This window comes from Porites lutea, chromosome 8, assembly GCF_958299795.1.
Source record: "Porites lutea chromosome 8, jaPorLute2.1, whole genome shotgun sequence".
NCBI classification, from domain to species: Eukaryota; Metazoa; Cnidaria; class Anthozoa; order Scleractinia; family Poritidae; genus Porites; species Porites lutea.
The window spans coordinates 31756025-31774094 of record NC_133208.1 but is presented as its reverse complement, the minus strand read 5'-3'; the positions used below and the strand labels follow the sequence as shown (position 1 = coordinate 31774094).

The 18070-nt window shown below is 38.6% G+C and overlaps 1 protein-coding gene across 1 annotated transcript in view; it reads left to right on the top strand.

Annotated features, from left to right (window-relative positions):
• The window catches only part of LOC140945555 (glutamate receptor ionotropic, kainate 3-like), an 18186-nt gene extending 116 nt beyond the window's left edge, over positions 1-18070 (top strand). Inside the window, exons 2-14 of the mRNA XM_073394568.1 lie at positions 105-242; positions 891-1133; positions 5121-5374; positions 5571-5666; positions 6815-6946; positions 8438-8542; positions 8841-8960; positions 9053-9247; positions 9359-9716; positions 11251-11613; positions 15557-15727; positions 16712-16859; positions 18052-18070. Of these exons, the coding sequence (XP_073250669.1) occupies positions 105-242; positions 891-1133; positions 5121-5374; positions 5571-5666; positions 6815-6946; positions 8438-8542; positions 8841-8960; positions 9053-9247; positions 9359-9716; positions 11251-11613; positions 15557-15727; positions 16712-16859; positions 18052-18070 (2342 nt within the window). The remainder of the gene's footprint in view (positions 1-104; positions 243-890; positions 1134-5120; positions 5375-5570; positions 5667-6814; positions 6947-8437; positions 8543-8840; positions 8961-9052; positions 9248-9358; positions 9717-11250; positions 11614-15556; positions 15728-16711; positions 16860-18051) is intronic.

Genomic DNA, 18070 nt, shown 5'->3' with positions numbered 1-18070 from the left:
CTTTTAGCTTCTTTATACTATCTTGAGACAACGTTGAAAAAACAAAAACCGGGCAAATGCCGATACTTAAGTAATTCAAGTTATTCTTACTTTGTCTTTTGCAGGTGTTATTAGCTCGGGATCGGGATCCCCTAATTTTAACGCGCTAGATATGGCCATCAATAATGCTTCCACTACGAATAACTTCTCAATACTCTTGAAAACTTTCAACCTATCAGAGACGATTGATCTTTTCAGTCAAGGTAAGACGTGGTTTTGATGAACTGTTTTAAAAAACAACCCGACCACGTCCATATTTAGTGCTTTCATGCGATTCTATAGCTTCATTACATTTTTAACGATTTTGATCTGCATGGCCAACCAAATGTTCTGAGACCTGTCCGGCTGGTAAACGCTACCAATGCAAAAGTTTTTAATCTCAGTTGTAAACTTTGAGAACCCGGATTCTCAGTGATTCATTGCTGATCTTGTGACGAGTGCCAAGCGTACATTGTTGTACTTGTTATTAAGATTCGGGTTATGTAATGTGTCAACGTGAATATTTAATAAGCAGGATATTTAAGTTACTTCTTGTCTTATTAAAGAGAGCTTATTTACCTTGTATCGCTGTCTCTCACAAGTAGGTCTGTCTGCCAGTTTTGTGTGCTAACATTCATCTACCATTCCTTTTTTCATTTTCTTTTAATGCTGTAATTATGTGCATCTGGAAACGTTCATGAAACTCGTTGTATGTCAATGCGAGGGTCGATGAAGAGACTCCGGTCCAATGTGGATGTTGCCAGTTCCGTGTATTAACATATAAGTATATTTTAAAACAAATGAGCTTTAAAAGCGTTGTTATTTTTTATGCCAGCGACCAGAATTTTCCACTCAATCCATGTTATTTTCAGCTTCACTACTCATTCAGCAAAACGTTATAGCACTAATCGACGAAGGAGGTCACACAAAAATTTCATCATGTGCACTATCTACATTAACAAACATCCCCCTTATCCGTCTCAGTGGACACAGTACGCCATTCAGTCAGTGTGAAAACCTGATCCAAATGTCACCTGGGTATAAAGATTATGCGCATGCTTCTCTGGCATTCCTCAAGACGTTCAGATGGGAAAACGTTGCCTTGGTTTTCGATGGTACGTTGAAATATAATAATTATATATTTTTTTAATGAAAGATTTTTACAGCATGTAGAAAGGGACAGGAAGGGGAGCGATGCTTCATTTTAAAACTGGATGAGATTCTTCTTAAAGAGAATACTTTAAAATTAATATTTTCTTTCTTTGTCTGTTTATTTGATTTGTCGTGTTTTTTTTTTTGTTTTTTCTCCTTGATTTTTTAGGGGACAGTTTATCCCTCTCGTGTTGAACCGTACCCAAAAAGCTCTTAACTCCCCCTTTCTTGTTAGTTTTCCAAAGATTGTATCTGATTCTAGGATTGAATGCTAGTAGTGGGTAAAAAACCACTGAGGGGTAAAATGCGGATATACCCTCTGAGTAGCTATATGACTGCTGATTGACAGACATCGTTTTCTAGCTTGGTAACTAGGAAAGTGAAAAGTTAAGAAATTTATTGAAAAAGATGGGAAAAATTCAACTGATACAGTCTTGAATGCTATTTGGACAGGTATGTTGTTGGTAGAACCCAGGGGAAGAATGGGCTCGAGTTCCCGCCCGTAATTTCAAGAATATCCAAGAAAACATAACAATTTGATATTGGCGTTATCAGTTCGGGAGTATGCCAGTTTTGGAAGAAGCGAAAACAATGGTCTACGTCACCAACCATAACATGATCACCATGGCGATGGTCATTTTCAAAACATACAAAATGGCGGACAAGGGAGAGGAAAGAGTATTGACAGAAATTCTCGTTTATTCTTGTTTCATCGAGCCTTTTATTTGTCTTCTCCTTACTATGAATTGGGAAGTACCTTGAGGACAAGGAATAACCATTCTTGCCCTATAGTTCTTCGCTTATTGCGCGCTTTGTAGGCACTTCGTACTCACTGCGTATGTAATCAGTACATCGAAAATAGGTAAGCACGCTGACAAGTTTGTGCCTATTTCTTTCATTAATTTTTTATATTATAAGAAAAAAGAATGCTTTGGAAACAACTAAAAAAGTGAGTTGTTCTATAATTTATTTCCTTATGTTTGCAAAGAGTAAGTTTTACTGTAATTTTTCCCGTTGTTTCTGTTTCTCTCTCGGGGAGTGAGCGACTGGCCGGAGTATACGGCTGGTAATTCAGGTTATTGTTTTGGTCCAAGCGAGTCATTTGGGAGTAAAATATCTGTTTTTTTCGAATATGATGTTCTGTTGGTGTATGTCCTGAAGCGGTTCCGTCCAGGTCTACAACAGGTTTACAAGGGATTTCCGAGGGTATTGTGTCCGCGTTTTCTTCTTGAAAACCCACAAAGTGAAAATCTTGCTTATCATCCCTGATCATTTTTTCTTTGTCCCGCTTCAAAAAAACCTACTGCTTTCAATTATTCCACTGTCTGAAGTTCACTAATTATTTGCTCAAGCTTAACAAATGCAAGAGACTCTTTAGAATTTAATATACATATTGGAAAACTAAGAATGCCTGTTACATGTTTTTGGATATACTGATTAAAATGGGATACTATAGTCTTGTAGTCCACCGGATTTGACCAGAGGTCAGAGATCACCAGGGTTATGGGTTGTTATAAAATATCCTCTTATATGGGATTTAATGTATATCCGAATAATACTAAATTATTGTTTTTAACTCTGGGGTTGCCTTCAAACCAAAGGCATTGTAACTTTGAGGAGCACTTTTCTCCAAGTCTTTTCTGTGGGGACCCTCAAACAATTCTATAAGACAAGGTTTGGCCCAAAATAATAATGATTGCTGCACTTGGCATGCACACAACATAAGTTTTCCAAAGTTCTTTTTCATAGTTCTCCATGTTTCTATTGAACAGCACTTTCAAGAAAACAAAGCTCACATATCAGAGTAAAGTTACAATTATAAAAGTTATTAATTTCATTGTTACATTTTGTTTTTTGTAAATAAACATTTTATTTCTGGTCCTGACATAAACTACGAGCAAGGGAGCTATGCATGTCACGCAGACCATCAGCAAAAATAAAGCAAAAACAAGTAAAAACTTCGCATTTTACAGATTACGGTTGGACACTCTTTTTACTGATTAGGGTTTAGGTTGGGGTAAGGGTTATGATTAAGTGCTGTTTAAGGTTAAACACTTATTTACCATGGTTAGCTTTCAGTTAATTCTTTCGGTACTACTGTTTTCAATGAGTCGTATCTGACCTGCATGACTCGCTACCATGGCTCGCTGGCTCGCATATTTATACACACTCTTATAACTCAAAATCTTGTTTTTTTAACACCTTCTTGGACATGAAAACCAAAAACCAAAGCTTAATTGATATAATGAAGACAGTAGCAGCTGACATAGGTTTTCAACAGTTATCTTGTGAGATGTCTCTCATGTATTATTTATTAGGGAGGATCATTTGTTGAAGACGATACAATAATATAGATGCTTTTTCATCGAGAGAATCTCAATAATTTAGGATTTATTCAAATACAAACATATTCAATATTATGACATAAAATGTGGGCTTAGTGCTCATGCAAAGGTATTGGTGGGGGAGAGTGTGGCATTTTTCCTGTTTCAGATTGACCTTTGCACAGCACAGGGACTGAACATATTATGTATTTGGCATTTGTAAAGTATAAACAATATTTGACGCAAGGGATTGAACATTATTTGGAGAAAATCTTCGCAAGCCTCCACTTCCATGACTCCTTCCTCATCTATCTCCTTTAAAGCCCCTTGAATAAGGGCCACAGTCTCTTCTATGGTTGAATGGTCTTTGAGTGTGAGCTTCCACTCACAAGGTATATAACCTCCCCCCCCCCCCCCCCCCCCCTCCAACCTGTTTTCCTCTTACCCATTTTTGAGAGGGATGAGGGGCTTTTGTGGTGGTAGGTAAGCCTGTGACCACACTACAAAGAAACAAAAACACATGTTTGATTTTACTGAGGTAGGGTTGAATTTGGACTATAAATTTTTTATTACAGAGTAACATGAGGCGAATCTAAAGCAACAGTTTGCCCTCAGAGCACATATATGTCGTTCTGAAGATATTTAACATTTGTGTTCCTTGTTCCTTTTCTCAGCTTTTTGGCACAAACGCGACAACATGTTTGTAATATGTCCAGATGTTTGTCTACATTTTGGACGAACATCCTGATAAAAATATAAGAAATCAATATAAGAACCTACTCACACTGATTTAAAACTCATTCCACAGACATGATCTGGATCAATAAAGTGATTTGTAGATCAGAGTCGCATACATTGCCGGTGAACACAACCAAAAACAGACTTGATCGCTTATAACTAAAAATACATAGACAGACTAAGGCATAACCATCAATATAGTAACCCTTCCTGTCCGTTGGCAATTTTCAATGTGTGGTTACCACTTTTACTAGGTTGTTACCATCGATGAAACTTTGCCTGAACAGACCTTACACGTTGTAGTTTTGAGGAAAATTAGTCTTGATTTCGTAAAAATTCGGCAAGATACTGAAAACTAAACCTAAAGACATGTACTTACATTCGATGCCCGTCAAGATGGCGGCGACGTCTTCGAACGCTGTTTGATAACTTCGATTTTAACTACCGTAATGTGACACGAAACTGCTCTTGACATTCAAAAAGCAGGGAAAAGGCTTCTTCATCAGCACTGCTAGCTCAGAAGTCCCGGATATTGAACGAGTGGACCTGGAACAGGCTTTGAAAAAAGCTCCCTTGTTTTTGGCGATTATTTTTTCCCATTTTTGCGTGTTTTTAGCAGAACAATGGAATCATGACGTCATCGCTTCTTCCAAAACTGGCATACTCCCGAACTGGTTATAGCATTAAAAACGATTCTGTCTCGAGGTGAGGTTATCACGTATGTTGAGGAAATTCCTTTTTATCATGATTCCAATATCCGCAACCTGACTTTGGATTTCCAAATTGCTACAGTGTAATAAAGTCAATCAATCAATCCGTCAATCCTTTTTTCCACAGTCAGCATTCATTAAGCGAAACTCCACAGACACTTTTTCTTAATCATTTTAGGAAATCGCATACAAGAAGCTGGATATTTCCATGTGCTATCGCAGAGATCAAATATTAACGCAACTTTAGTCGAGATTTCTGAGGAAATGTTGAACGAGGACTCGACGGTTCCCATATGGAGAGCAATCGAAGAAATAAAAAGCCTTAAAGCTGAAGTCATTCTCCTTTTTACCATTGAAAGAAATATGGGGATAATGTTGCAACAGGTTACTCAGCCTTTGGATTTGATGTCTGGCTATTGTAATATTCAGAAAGTATAAGGTACTTCATTGGTGTTTATTTATCTACCCGTTCCTATTTATTTCTTGTCAGGCGCCTTGTAGGGACAAAGTCTGCAAATGGATACTTCAAGGACAGGTTTGAAAACCAGTGTTCTGTTATTAATCAATCCGTCGTCGTGATTTTGAAGTATTTTACTCCTATTACCCTTATTACTTTTTCGAATTGCAGGTTCCGTTAAACTTGAGTAGTCATCCAAACAATGTGGTTCTAGCAATGAAACTCAGGTGTCTTAAAAATGTATCTTCTAGAGCCGAAAAAGAAACGGTAAGATTGAAAGGTATAGCAGGGCATACAACTCAACTTTTTGGCGTCTTTAACGAGTGGTGTTTTTCAGACCAAAAGCCTGCAGATGAGCGGTCTACATTTGTGTCACCAACACTTCCATAATATTAGTTTGAAAATTACCTATTTTAAGTGTATGCAAAACGAAACGAATTAAACACATATAATAACACCTCTCATGTTAAACAGGATAGCAAAATGAGCAATTTTTTGTTCCAAAAGAAGGTTAGGTTTTGAAGGCTTCGGCGGTACACCTCTACCCATACTTCCCCAGAGTGCCCCCCCCCCCCCCCCCCCTCCACCCACTCCCCTGCTCAGGAGCGCATACGGACTACTGAAATTCTCTAATACAGCAGAACCCTCTGCAGTAAGGGCTTGGAGAAAAAGCTTTTCAGAACTTCCTGATTTGGGTGATTGTTTTGTGAATATATACAAGTCCTCTATAAGATAATAAGCTTACCACACAATTCTCTTTTAAGGTTATGCACAGGATAATCACGACAAACAAAGAACTACTGAAATATAAATTAGCCTCTGATGACTAGTGTCCTTTCTTCCTTCATCCTGATTCAATTGAGCACATCTTTATACATTTTCCAGAGTCAAAGGAATCTCTCTCCAAAACAAATATCAAAAGGAGAACGTACAACTTTTTAACAAGCTAAATTTTTTTAACACATTCGAAGATTCGTGTCCATTGCAAATGTCAAATTCAACTCAAAGCAAACTCAGTCTGTTGGCTTTATTGCAAAAGAAATACTTGCATACTTGCAAGTACATCGCAACGAAACTTAATTTAGATGAATTTTTACGTAAGCTTTTGAACAATATCGCATTCATTGAAAATTGTGGCAAACAATATTAAATAAGTGTGGCAACTGACAGGCTTTTATCTTCCAATACTTTTTATTTCTATCGTTTTTTTTTTAATTTGTTCACTTACTTTTTTGTGTGTTGAAGCTGTAACTAAGTTGTGTTACCAACTGACCTATGTATTTAGTTTTTGCTATTGCTGTGTATTAATGTTGTTAATTTTTCGTCAATAAAAATATCTTTAACAAATACAGCAGACCGCAGTTCTTATTAGTTCACATTTTGAATTCACCTTTGCGTTGGTACTCTTTCCATAGGAACAAGCTTCACTAGCTTACGATGCCGTCCAAGTTATAAGTCAGGCTTTGAACAGAGAACCTTGCTCATCGATAAATGGAACCACAATTACTTCAAATGAAAGAGATAAAATGCTAACCTGTATCATCAAGGTGAACTAGAAATACGTTTTTGTAAAAATCTTGCCAAGCTGAAAGGGTCACCAGTAAAAATAAAAAGAAACAAGCCAAAGAGAAAAATGCGATTAAAAAAAATCAGAACAAAAACAAATGTACAAACAAAACGAATCTGCCACGCCGAGATTTGAACTTACACCAAGATTATCTCCTGCGGGACAAGTCAGCTACCAGACCACCAGACCACGCTTCCCCTGAACTTTTAACCACGGAAAATTAATAGACTTAGGCATTTTTCTCTGCTATTCACGCTGTTTGAAGCATGTGGAGCTGTGTTTGTCATGAATTCAAAGATGAATTGGAGAAAAATTAGCTTAAACGAGTATTTCAAAGTCATTTCGCATTATTTGTTCCAGTGTTTATTATTCACTTTCGCGCTTGACGCGCGCTCTCGTCTTTTATTCTTCATTGTTCTGGCTGAAGTTCATTTCGCCGTTCTTTATAATAATAGTAAAAACTTTATCACAGTCTCAAGCTTCTAGCTTAGCACAAGTGCTGAAACTAATGAACGTGGTCCATTTTGACCGGTCCGGTCATTTCGGTCGGTCAGACCGAAATGTCCCTTTCCATTTGACAAAATTGTTGTCCCCAATACTGCACCTTTGTATCCTTCTTGCAAGGACAATAAGCAAACGCGCAGTGGCTTGGCTCGGGTCTGTGCAAAGGGAATGTATCGTTCCATTGGGCAGAGTGTCAGTAAAACGGGAGGTCAGGATCGGGGTCCATTTTTTTTTTAAGAATGCTGTGTGAGGATTACGGTTAGGGTAGGGTTATGGTTAGGGTTAGTATCAACCCAAACCCCATCCCTAACCCTAAAACAGCATTCTTTAAAAAAAGATAGACCCCGACCCTGGTCCCGGCCTCGACCTCGAACCCGACCACGACCCCGCCTTTTACTGACACCCCATTCGGCACGTACAATTTCCGAAATTTCAAACGGAAATTTTTGTGGAATAGCACTATTGAGTTTGCAGTTCGCAGTTATTTGCTTCAGAAATACCTGCGTCACAATCAACTTGAAAGTGCACCATCGAAATCGGTGGCAAACCGGTTCTAACAACCAGTTGTGTTGCCTGGAAACCTAAAATGCGCTATGACATCACGCTGAATGACGCCTGTTAGAGTTTGTCAATGGTTGGTTGCTAGGTAACTGCGGAAGTTATATACATACTCAACCCGTGATTCTGTCTCGCTAGGGGATCACGCGCGTTCCACGCGTGATGCCAATTTCGACAAAATCATAAACTCGCTTTCACGAGGAACAAATTGATTTTACACCTGAACCTCTGATTTCAGAGACTAATTTACAAAAGTCATTTGCCGTAGCGTGATAAAAGACCATTGATGAAATTGTTGTAACTGGAAACTGTAACTTCGCTGGAATGCCCTATGTGCATTATTGAACTTAAACCTGTGCCACGTAAATACCAGGAACAGTGCCTTTTATGGTTTTGTTACAATCCACAGGCCAATGTTGATGGTATAACAGGAAATGTCCAATTTGACGAAGGTGGAACGCGAAACCGGATTGAGTTTGATATCTATAACTTAAGGAACAACTCCTTCAAAGTTGTAAGTAATGAAGATTTTGGGTATTTAGAATAAATTAAGTTTTTCCAAGGTTAATACGGTAACCGTATTCTCGTCATTTTCTCAAGTCTTCTACAATGCTTGAATTTGTGATTTTGATTCTTTCATTCTAGTTATGTAAAAATGTGTTTTAAGCATCATGAAAATCATCAAGGGTAGAAATAAAATTAGAGCTCTTGGGATCGATTGTGCCGTTATGACGTTAAGAATGACGTCCTGAAAGTGGTTTATGACGTACGTGCTATTTTAATTCTGTACTGATCCCTTTTTGATTTTCCAGGTAGGTTCATGGAACTCGACGAAGCATTTCACCATGTTTAAGAATTTGTCGTGCAACATGGGAAATCGATTTCAAAGAGGGGCCCTGGAAGGAAGAAAACTTAGAGTTGTTGTTAAGGAGGTATTGAAAGCACAATTTATAGCTCTTAAATATTTATTTTTTGAAAGATATGGCTTTTTATACCTATTTTTTCTTTTTTTTAATCAATACAGGATGACCCATTTGTTATTAAAGAGAAGAGCAAAGACGGCGCTATTTCATTCAAGGGATACTGTATTGATCTGTTGGAGGAATTGGCGAGAAATCTTCATTTCACTTATGACATCTACATCACCCCAGACGGTAACTATGGCGCCGAAGCCGAAAACGGGACTTGGAATGGCGTGATTGGAGAGCTGATAAATCGGGTTGGTATCAAACAATCAATTCACTTTCTTCCTGGGCGAAAGAATCGAGGACAAACACAAAAAAAAAAACTAAAACTATAACTAAAAAAAGTTTTTTTCTTTCCTTGAAAGCGTGCTGATATGGCTGTTACTGCCTTAACCATAACCGAACGCAGAGAGAATGTAGTGGACTTCGCCGTTCCATTCATGTACTACGCTAAAGAAATGCTGCTCATGAAGAAAGAGTCGGCAAGAATTGATCTCCTACAATTTGCTGACCCGTTCCACGAAAATGTTTGGTACACTTTACTTGCCTGTATCGTCATCATATCTGGGGCTGTGTTTGTCTTGAACTATTTCAGCCCTTATGGCTACAAAGATGAGAATGGCCGAGGGACATCCTGGGAGTTCAGCTTTCCCAACAGTCTCTGGTTTTCATTGAGTTGTATGTTGCAGCAAGGAGAAGACAAGACACCAAAGAGTTTGTCAGGTGGTGGTCCTAAGTTAGCATGTCATAAAGTTTTATGTTCCCCTTCATGGAAGTTATCCCAAATGTCCGTCACGTCATGCGATAAAAAAAATGTAAAGAAGTTCTGGTTGATACTGCTACTGAAGTTAGAATTGTGCTTCTCTGTTCTAGTAAGCGTCCAATGCTGTAAGGCCTTGATCCTTTTGGACGGACATGCAAATTCATACCGTGGGAGGGGTAGATGCAACCCTATGTGTGCGTCTGTGTTTAACAATTATTCCTCGAGCCCGACTGGGCTCTGAGTCAATAGCCCATGAGGCCGAAGGCCGAATTGGCTATTGACTAAGAGGCTATGAGGGCGAAAGGAATAATTGTTTTAGTATAGTAAAATCCAATTAGTTGGTCAAAAATATGGAGAATAAAACAATTTTAGTAGTTAAATCTAGACTTTAATACTTTTTTGCCGCCAAAAAGCCCGCGCTTTTTGCTACTAGTGAGCTATAACATATAGCCTAGTAGCAGCTCAACCAATCAGAATGCAGCATTGATAATATACCACTAGTTGCATTTTACTAATATATAATGCGGCTCCTTTGACCCTAGATCAGGTAAATGGGTTTTGCCCATGGTTAAGAATTTTTTTGTGGGGACAAGAATGAAATTGCCACCAAAAAATTTCGTATCATTATACGTTTCTGGGAAACTACCCACCTACCCCTTCCCCAAGGCGACATTTTGCCCTAAGTAAGAAGTAAGTGTTAATGTTGGCATAGGGAAGGGGTGGGTGGGCAGTTTCCCAGAAACGTATAATGATCATAATTTCCGTGGATACGCCAAAAGAAACAAACAGAAAATCCATGACAGTTTCGGAGGAAATTTCCATGACCACAGACCCAAAAGCAATTCATTCAATCAGGAGTCCGACGCAGAACGTATTAAGCACTGAAAATCAGTACGCACCGTATTCACCTTAGTGTCAATTCCTACCCGTATAGACACTGACGATAAGAGTTCGACAACATTTCATGAGTTCGATAGCTGATGTGATTTTGTTTTTTACGTGTAATAAATTCAAAAGCACCTTGCGATGTACAGGAGTCAGTTCTTTCCAGCTGAGATCAAGATTTCTTCTCTTTTAAGAGAATAATACATTCTTAAGAACTCTTAACTGCTGGGCTTTGAAGTCGCCGGAGCCAAATTTTCGGAAGCATAATTTGACTGGCGAACGACAGCTAAACGTGAACTAAAAAGTGAAAAGCTCCAAGTACTGGAGACATGCAGTGTATATGAGGTTGACTACATGGTCTTCTTTGTTCTCTTAAAATGAAGAAAAAAGTCAGTCCAAGGGGTAGCATCCAGCCCCCACTATCCTTCCCTCGTAGGATAAAGCACAACTTAAGGTATCTTATTCAAATCACATATTTGACTGGCCACGGAAAAAAAACAACCAAACACAAATAACAACAACAACAAAGAAACAAATTTGGGATATACTAAATGCTTTAATTATTTGTACAGTTTTCATAACGTTTTAAAGCCTAATTTTACTATTCAGGTCGCGTCCTCACTGCCTGTTACTGGTTCTGCATCCTTGTTTTTGTTTCATCCTACACCGCCAACCTCGCAGCATTTTTCACGGTGAAGAATACAAGGTATCCAATCAATAACCTCAATGACATCTTAACGTCGTCTTATAAGGTAGTAATAATATCCTCAGGAAGTACTTACGAGTTTTTCAAGACAAGTCAGATGGAAAAGCACAGACAAATTTGGCGCAGGGTTCAAGAGCATGGCACAGTTGCTCAAAACATCAAGCAAGGCATCCAATGGGTGAAAGAGAGAGAAGAAATGGTGCTAATATATGATGGCCCGATGCTCCGTCATGTTGCCAACAAACAACCCTGCAATTTGACCACAGGTAACTACAGAATATAAGCTCTGAATTCAAGCGACAACAGCTTGGGTGGTGCTTGGTTTTCATTCACAGTTCCTTGTATAAATGTTAAATTTCAACTCTCCCGTCAAAATATCTCCTTTACTCGTGTCTCAATTTCTCGCTGCCTCCGTGACTCTATATGTAAGATACTTAATAATAATAAAAATTGATAACAATAATTTTATTTCTTAAAAATAAAGAGCAAATTCGAATATGTAATTGATCAAATGCGCGTTACAGAGATATTTTACGCTGGGTGTCGGGCGACTTTTCTTTCGCGGTTTCCGATTTCTGTTATATGTCTCGCGTTCGCCCCTCGATCGTGGCTTCGGCATTCGGCCGACACCGAAGATTAATTCCGCTGCACGCGAGAAAAACCTCTGGTACCCAGGGTAGAGATTCGTGAAATACTGAATGGAATAAAGTAAATGCATAGTTATTTTCAATGTAAACTAAGAAATTCCAAAAAGCAAACAAACAAACAAAAAACATGTACATGTATAAATCATGAACGAAATATTGAAATGATCTAAAAATATTAAAACATTCTTAAAACTATCTAAAAGTCATAGGTTAGTTAATATAGACAAGACAGTCTTTACCAAGGTTTTAAAATGGATGAAATTCTTCTCATATTGAATGTGTCGAGGAAGGGCGCTGAAAAGCGATGGCGCCATCACTAAAAACGACCTGTCGCCTAATGTTTTCGATGTCTTAGCATGATATGGCTCAAGAAGCAGATCATATCATTTCGTCGAAGAAAGTAAGTGTTGGGACGCTGAATAGTTAGCAGACTACAAAGATACGTAGGAGCTAGCTAGGCCATAAAGGTCAGTATAATTATATCTGTTACAGTGAATGTGCACCTTCTCTGCCAACCAGTGAGTGCAATTAATTACTACAACAATGGTCAGGAGTAATAGCGGGGCTCCCGCGCGCGCGAAGCGCGCGTGGGACAGAGCCCCATACTCATGGAATATGGTCAACCTCTTTTCGTTTGGTTGTCACGTGATTGACCGAGCGTACGTACGTACGCGTCTACAGATTGTACGGGTGGGGTAGGGGAGACTATCAAAAGGAAGGGAGGGGTGTCTCAGGCGTGTCTTGGCAAGTCCACATCTTTAATATAGGATTTTAGGACATTCACACTATGGTCAATTGACAGCTGTCAAAACAGGATAGCCACTGACCAGTATCCCATGACCATATCGCGGGCTCATGTGTCAACTCATCGAGGTGACGTGATTTATTTGGAAGCTGTCCGCTGACCAGTTAATTGTTTAACTAGATCGCGAACAATGTTCAATCTTATACTTTTACTAGTTTAACTGATAATGCACACATATTGGACATCAATGTTTTGATCAATTGACAGCTGTCAAAACAGGGTACCCGCTGACCAGTATCACTTGACCGTATCGCGGGCTCAGGTGTCGACCCATCGAGGTCAAGTATTTTATGAAGTTATCCGCTGACAAGTTACTAGTTTTCAAGTGATCGCAGGCTCAAGTTCAAGTTTTTTCTAAATTCATATGAAATATGTTGTGTTTATGTGCTACACAATTAAAATTTTGATTGCAAACTGACCTCGGACGCGAAAATTCAGCCAGCTGTTACGGGCAGGGAAAACAGTTGCTTTTGACTTTTCTCACCATGGTCACGCGTTGGTCACGCTCTACGTCCAATTTTTTATGCTCTGGTTGGTCAAAATGTGACAGGTGAGTTCATGCGGAAAATTTATGCAGCATCTTGAATCTTGTTTACTTTGACAGCTGAAGCTGACAGAGTTTTATGTCAACTTGTAATGTTTTTAACTGTCTTTTTCCACTGGATGTGCAAAATGAAATTCAGCTGCTGTTAGGAGTCCTCTGTTATTCATGCTTAGTTTGTTTATTGGGTTTTTGGTTGAGGAATACGTCGCTTGTCGCAAATCCGATTTCGGATGGCATCGTTTTCGTTTTCACCTTGCTTGATGCGTAAGAGGATTGCAAAGTCTGAAGCGATACTGGCTTTTCTTGATACCTTTCAGGAGCTGCATCTCGAATGGTAAGGCAGAGAAATTATTGTATTTGATGTTTGTTTTTTAGGATCTAATTTAATGAAGTCGAGCGGAGTTTATGCGGTCATTTAGTTTATGCACGTTTGTAAGATTTGAGACAATGATCTGACCGAGTATCAGCTTTGATATAAGCTTTAATACAGAACTATAAAAAGCCTTTAGACAGTTTCCTTACCGCAAATAGAAAGAAAACGTTCCTAAGAATATTTAGTTATAATTCTGGCCGGAAAAGAAAGCTTTGAGCGATTTTCCTGCCTCGAGTTCGTCTTTGAAAAAAGCAAACACCGGGAAGCCGGCTTAAAACATAAACTTAAGCTTGAAGCTTGAAGACTCAGGATTTGTAGGGATACTTTAATTTTCTTCCTGAATGAAAATTGTTGTCTCTGTATATGTTTCTCCGAATTATATTTCTTTTATTGATTGTTAGTAGTCTCTCTTGTAATTTTAATCGCTGTGCCGATTGTTTTCAGTCGTTCAGTGAACGTCGCTTGCAGGAGTACTCAAAATGCCGCGCGTTAATAAACCATTAAATAAAAAATAAACAGAATAAATTCTTTATAATGTTGGAGCGTAACTCTGTTAATGTTCATTCAAACACTCGCCACAGCTCGCACTACAAAAGTGAGAACCGGATGGCCGTATAGGTGATTTTGGAAATTTTTTTAACAGTTTATGAATATTGAATGAGTGCAATTTGTATTGTGAAATACTGCTTACTGTTCGAGGTCTGCCGGTATGATAAAAACAGTGCCTCATACTACTGTTTCACCTCAGATGTGATGTATAAATGGTATAAAAGGTTGGTTTACCCGCACCCAGATTTGTTGACAAGATTTTGCAAAGTAAACTTGTCGAACGCCAAAAAGTTGGCCTGATTTTTTTTCCACTAATTAATCTACGGTGATCAAGAGCCATTATGGCTCTTAAATGTGATCGAAGATGATTACCAGTTTTTGGGTGTACATATGAGGCTATCAACTGGATGTAAGATTTGGTTCACTCTTGGGCTGTTTGCAAATTATTTTTCTCTAAAATCAGGTAGCCTTTCCCTCAAAAGTCACATAAATGTGCTCTAAAGTTAACTGAATTATGGAATTCGAATACAAGTTTATTGTTTAATTTAAATTATAAATTTATTAATGGGAGCCTCGCTTTTAGCCCTGGCTAAATCTATATATTACGGCTAAAACGGGACGTACCTGTAACCATTCAGCAGCTTCATTCTGAACGCGCTGTAATTGCTTGGAGACTTAGCAGGGAGACCATAGAGAAGGCTGCTATAGTAGTCTCCCGGAAGGGGGGGGGGGTACTCCCATATATGGGCTATATAGGTACGTGCCGCGGAATAGGGTATGGTTTTTGAGGTTCTCGGTCCTTAAATAGGGTATCTTTTTTTACCCTTTTGTTCCTGTGTCCCTGGTGTGGTCCTTAGATGGGGTAGCTTAATTGTATTATCTAATACTGGAGTATGAAAACGCCCGCCGGTTATGATTGCATATTATTAAACTAGGCTTATTCTAGTATTTTATGCTTGATGCTATACATCCAATGTTACGGAGAAGAAATAAAGTTTTCCTTTTCATGCTATTAATAATTTTGTTTTTTCCTTGAATAGGGTGTCATTTTTCGGCTTTGGGCCTTAAAAAGGGTAGCAGTTTTCGCTTTCTTAGTCCTTAAATAGGGTTAGGGTTCACGAACCTTCGCGGCATACCCCTATTCAAAATTCGCGAGAGTACCCCCCCCCCCCCTCCCCCGGAGTAGTCTCTTCTATCCCTAATAAAAGCATGAATTAAAGTTGTTGCTGTGTTCTTCATTATTGTCTACATTCATTCTATCTAATACGAGGACGCCTTTTGTCAATTTTAGTGCCTGGATTAAGCACATCTAGTGCGTTTTCCTTTGCCTTCCAAGAAAAAGATCCAGTGGTTACGGATGTCACGCTAGCTATTTTAAAACTACACGAGAACGATTTCCTGGTCAAATTGAAAAGAAAGTGGTGGGACAATGCCAACGAATGTCGCCAAGAAAAGGAAAAAAGTATGAAAGCTCTTTGTATATATGCTATATTCCCAATCATAACAAAAAAACTCTTTTCCATACGGTCTATTTAGACGCATCCAAGACGTTTTGTGGTGATGCTACACGAGACGATTCGCAACAACGATTTTTAGCGCAACACAGCGTTGCAACATTGTTGCGACATCGTTTCGAATGGTTACAAAATTGTTGCAGCATTACAACGCTGTGTTGCGTTAAAATTAGTCGTTTCGAATCGTCACGTGTAACATCACCTTTAGATTGCTTCGAAACATAAATGTTTTCATCAGGATATTGTATGAAAAGATTTGAAGATACGTGCATAGGTTGCGATTTAACGGCGAGGATTCCATACACTTAGTTATTTCTTTATTTTTCGGCTCAAATATGTGAATTTCATGTTGTACATTCATTAGTTCGGTTTGAGAAAAATAATAGCGTATTATTTTCATCGTCAGAACGATCAAAGGGATTCTCTGACAAGTGAAAAGGCTATTACGTTCGAAAGTCAACCAATGATGGTGCAATTTACTTTTTGTTACACGCTTTTCTTGAAACCAACTCTTTCAAAATCTTAGTTTTCGGTGCCTAAAAAACGTCATACCAACTTTCGGAATTAATACATTTTGTGGTTAACTATACAGTTCCGTTAAAGTTCAAGTTTCAGTTTTATCCTCCAATCAGTACTCTTGTTACTACGGATCGGAGTTGCATTGATGACGAATACACGGTCAATCAATGCGGCGAAACCAACCTTATCTTGCGTCGGCGTACACCTCTTCGCTTGTTCACTAGCGACGGTCAATAGTTTTGCGATATGATTTCTCCAAGGGTTCTGTTGCTATGGAGCTTCCTTTAAAAGTTACTCTCATCTCGCAGCAACTCGGACATCACATGTTTAAGAGAAAAAAAAAACAGAAACGACAAACTTTATGTTTTAGATGAAAGTGATGGACTTGAGTGTACCCTATTTTGCCTTTTCAGCCTTGTCCCAGAAACGTATCGATCTGAAGAGCATGTTGGGTGTGTACGTCGTAATGGCTGTTGGCGTAGGTCTTGCATTCATGGCTTTGATTGCAGAAATCTTGTGGAAGAAGAGAGCGGCGAAGTTGAAGATGATTAAATTTAAAAGGTTTGTGATTTTTTTTATGATAATGATGATGATGCTAATTTCTTATTTTCGTCGTCTTTGGTTCACGCTGATCTTTCCACCATTGAATTCCCAAAATTCGGTGATTTAGACCTTATTGTTAAAACTATATCCTACTAGGAGTGTCTCAGGGTACGGGTATGGGAGCTAAAAATTTGGCTCCTTTACGTTCTGCTATCTGTAAATTTTTTTTTTTTCACTGTACTAGATGAGGGATTCCCCTTCACCACTCAAACCAACCTTTATCCCACTCTCTCTGCTACTTTTTTCAGTTGTGTTTTAATTTTTTAATTGTTTTCTTTAATAATCTCTCCCCTTTTCTTTAGGCCGTCGATCCGTACCGTTCACGTGCCTTCTGGGAAATGAATCTATAGCTGTTACCAAGGATTGATTTATAACTACTCTAAGCGCTAGCAAAGCCAAAAATTCTCGCTCAGAGTATTTTCCTGTAGCATTAAGAATACTGTTTCATTCAGCAAATATGCCTAAATCGAGACTAAAGCATTTCATGGATAACCATTATAGATTACGATTTTTTTTTTCGCTCCATTCAAGGGAATCTGCAAAGAGGAGCCGCATGCTTCCATCATGCTTCCTTTCGGCGCGGCAGAAGCACAACGAATGAACTGGGAGCGAGTCTCAGATTGATTTCATCCCCTGCCTGATACAATAAAAGGTTCCATCAGAAAACCTTCGTCTTTCAGTGTTATCGCTAGAAGAAAGTGATCCATTGACACACAATGAAAAATGGTTTAATTATCTGTTTACCTTACAAGTGCAAAACTTTAAATTAATAAGTACTTTTTTACAACATATATTGCTTTGGCGGCTTACAGATAATTACATTCAAATCTATGGAAAGTTTACAAGCAGCTCTAGTTGTTAACTAAAAAAGTCTGAAACTGACAGTTTACACGTGACTTTGACACATAATCAGTCTCTCGACCGGGAGCCCTAGATCAGTGTTAAACCACGGCTAATCACTTCGCTTGAACTATGAACCTCTCTAGGGGTATGTCCAACGAAATTCAAGTCGCGACAATCGCATTGCCATTCCGATCAAGTTTGACAACGTTAGACAGTGATTCGAGGATCGCAGAGTTACCTGCCAAAAAGTGTGCTGCGCGCCAAAAGAGTTACAATATAATGTTTTATTTTTTTAATTTTTTTTTAGTGGCTGCTCGAGCTTCTAA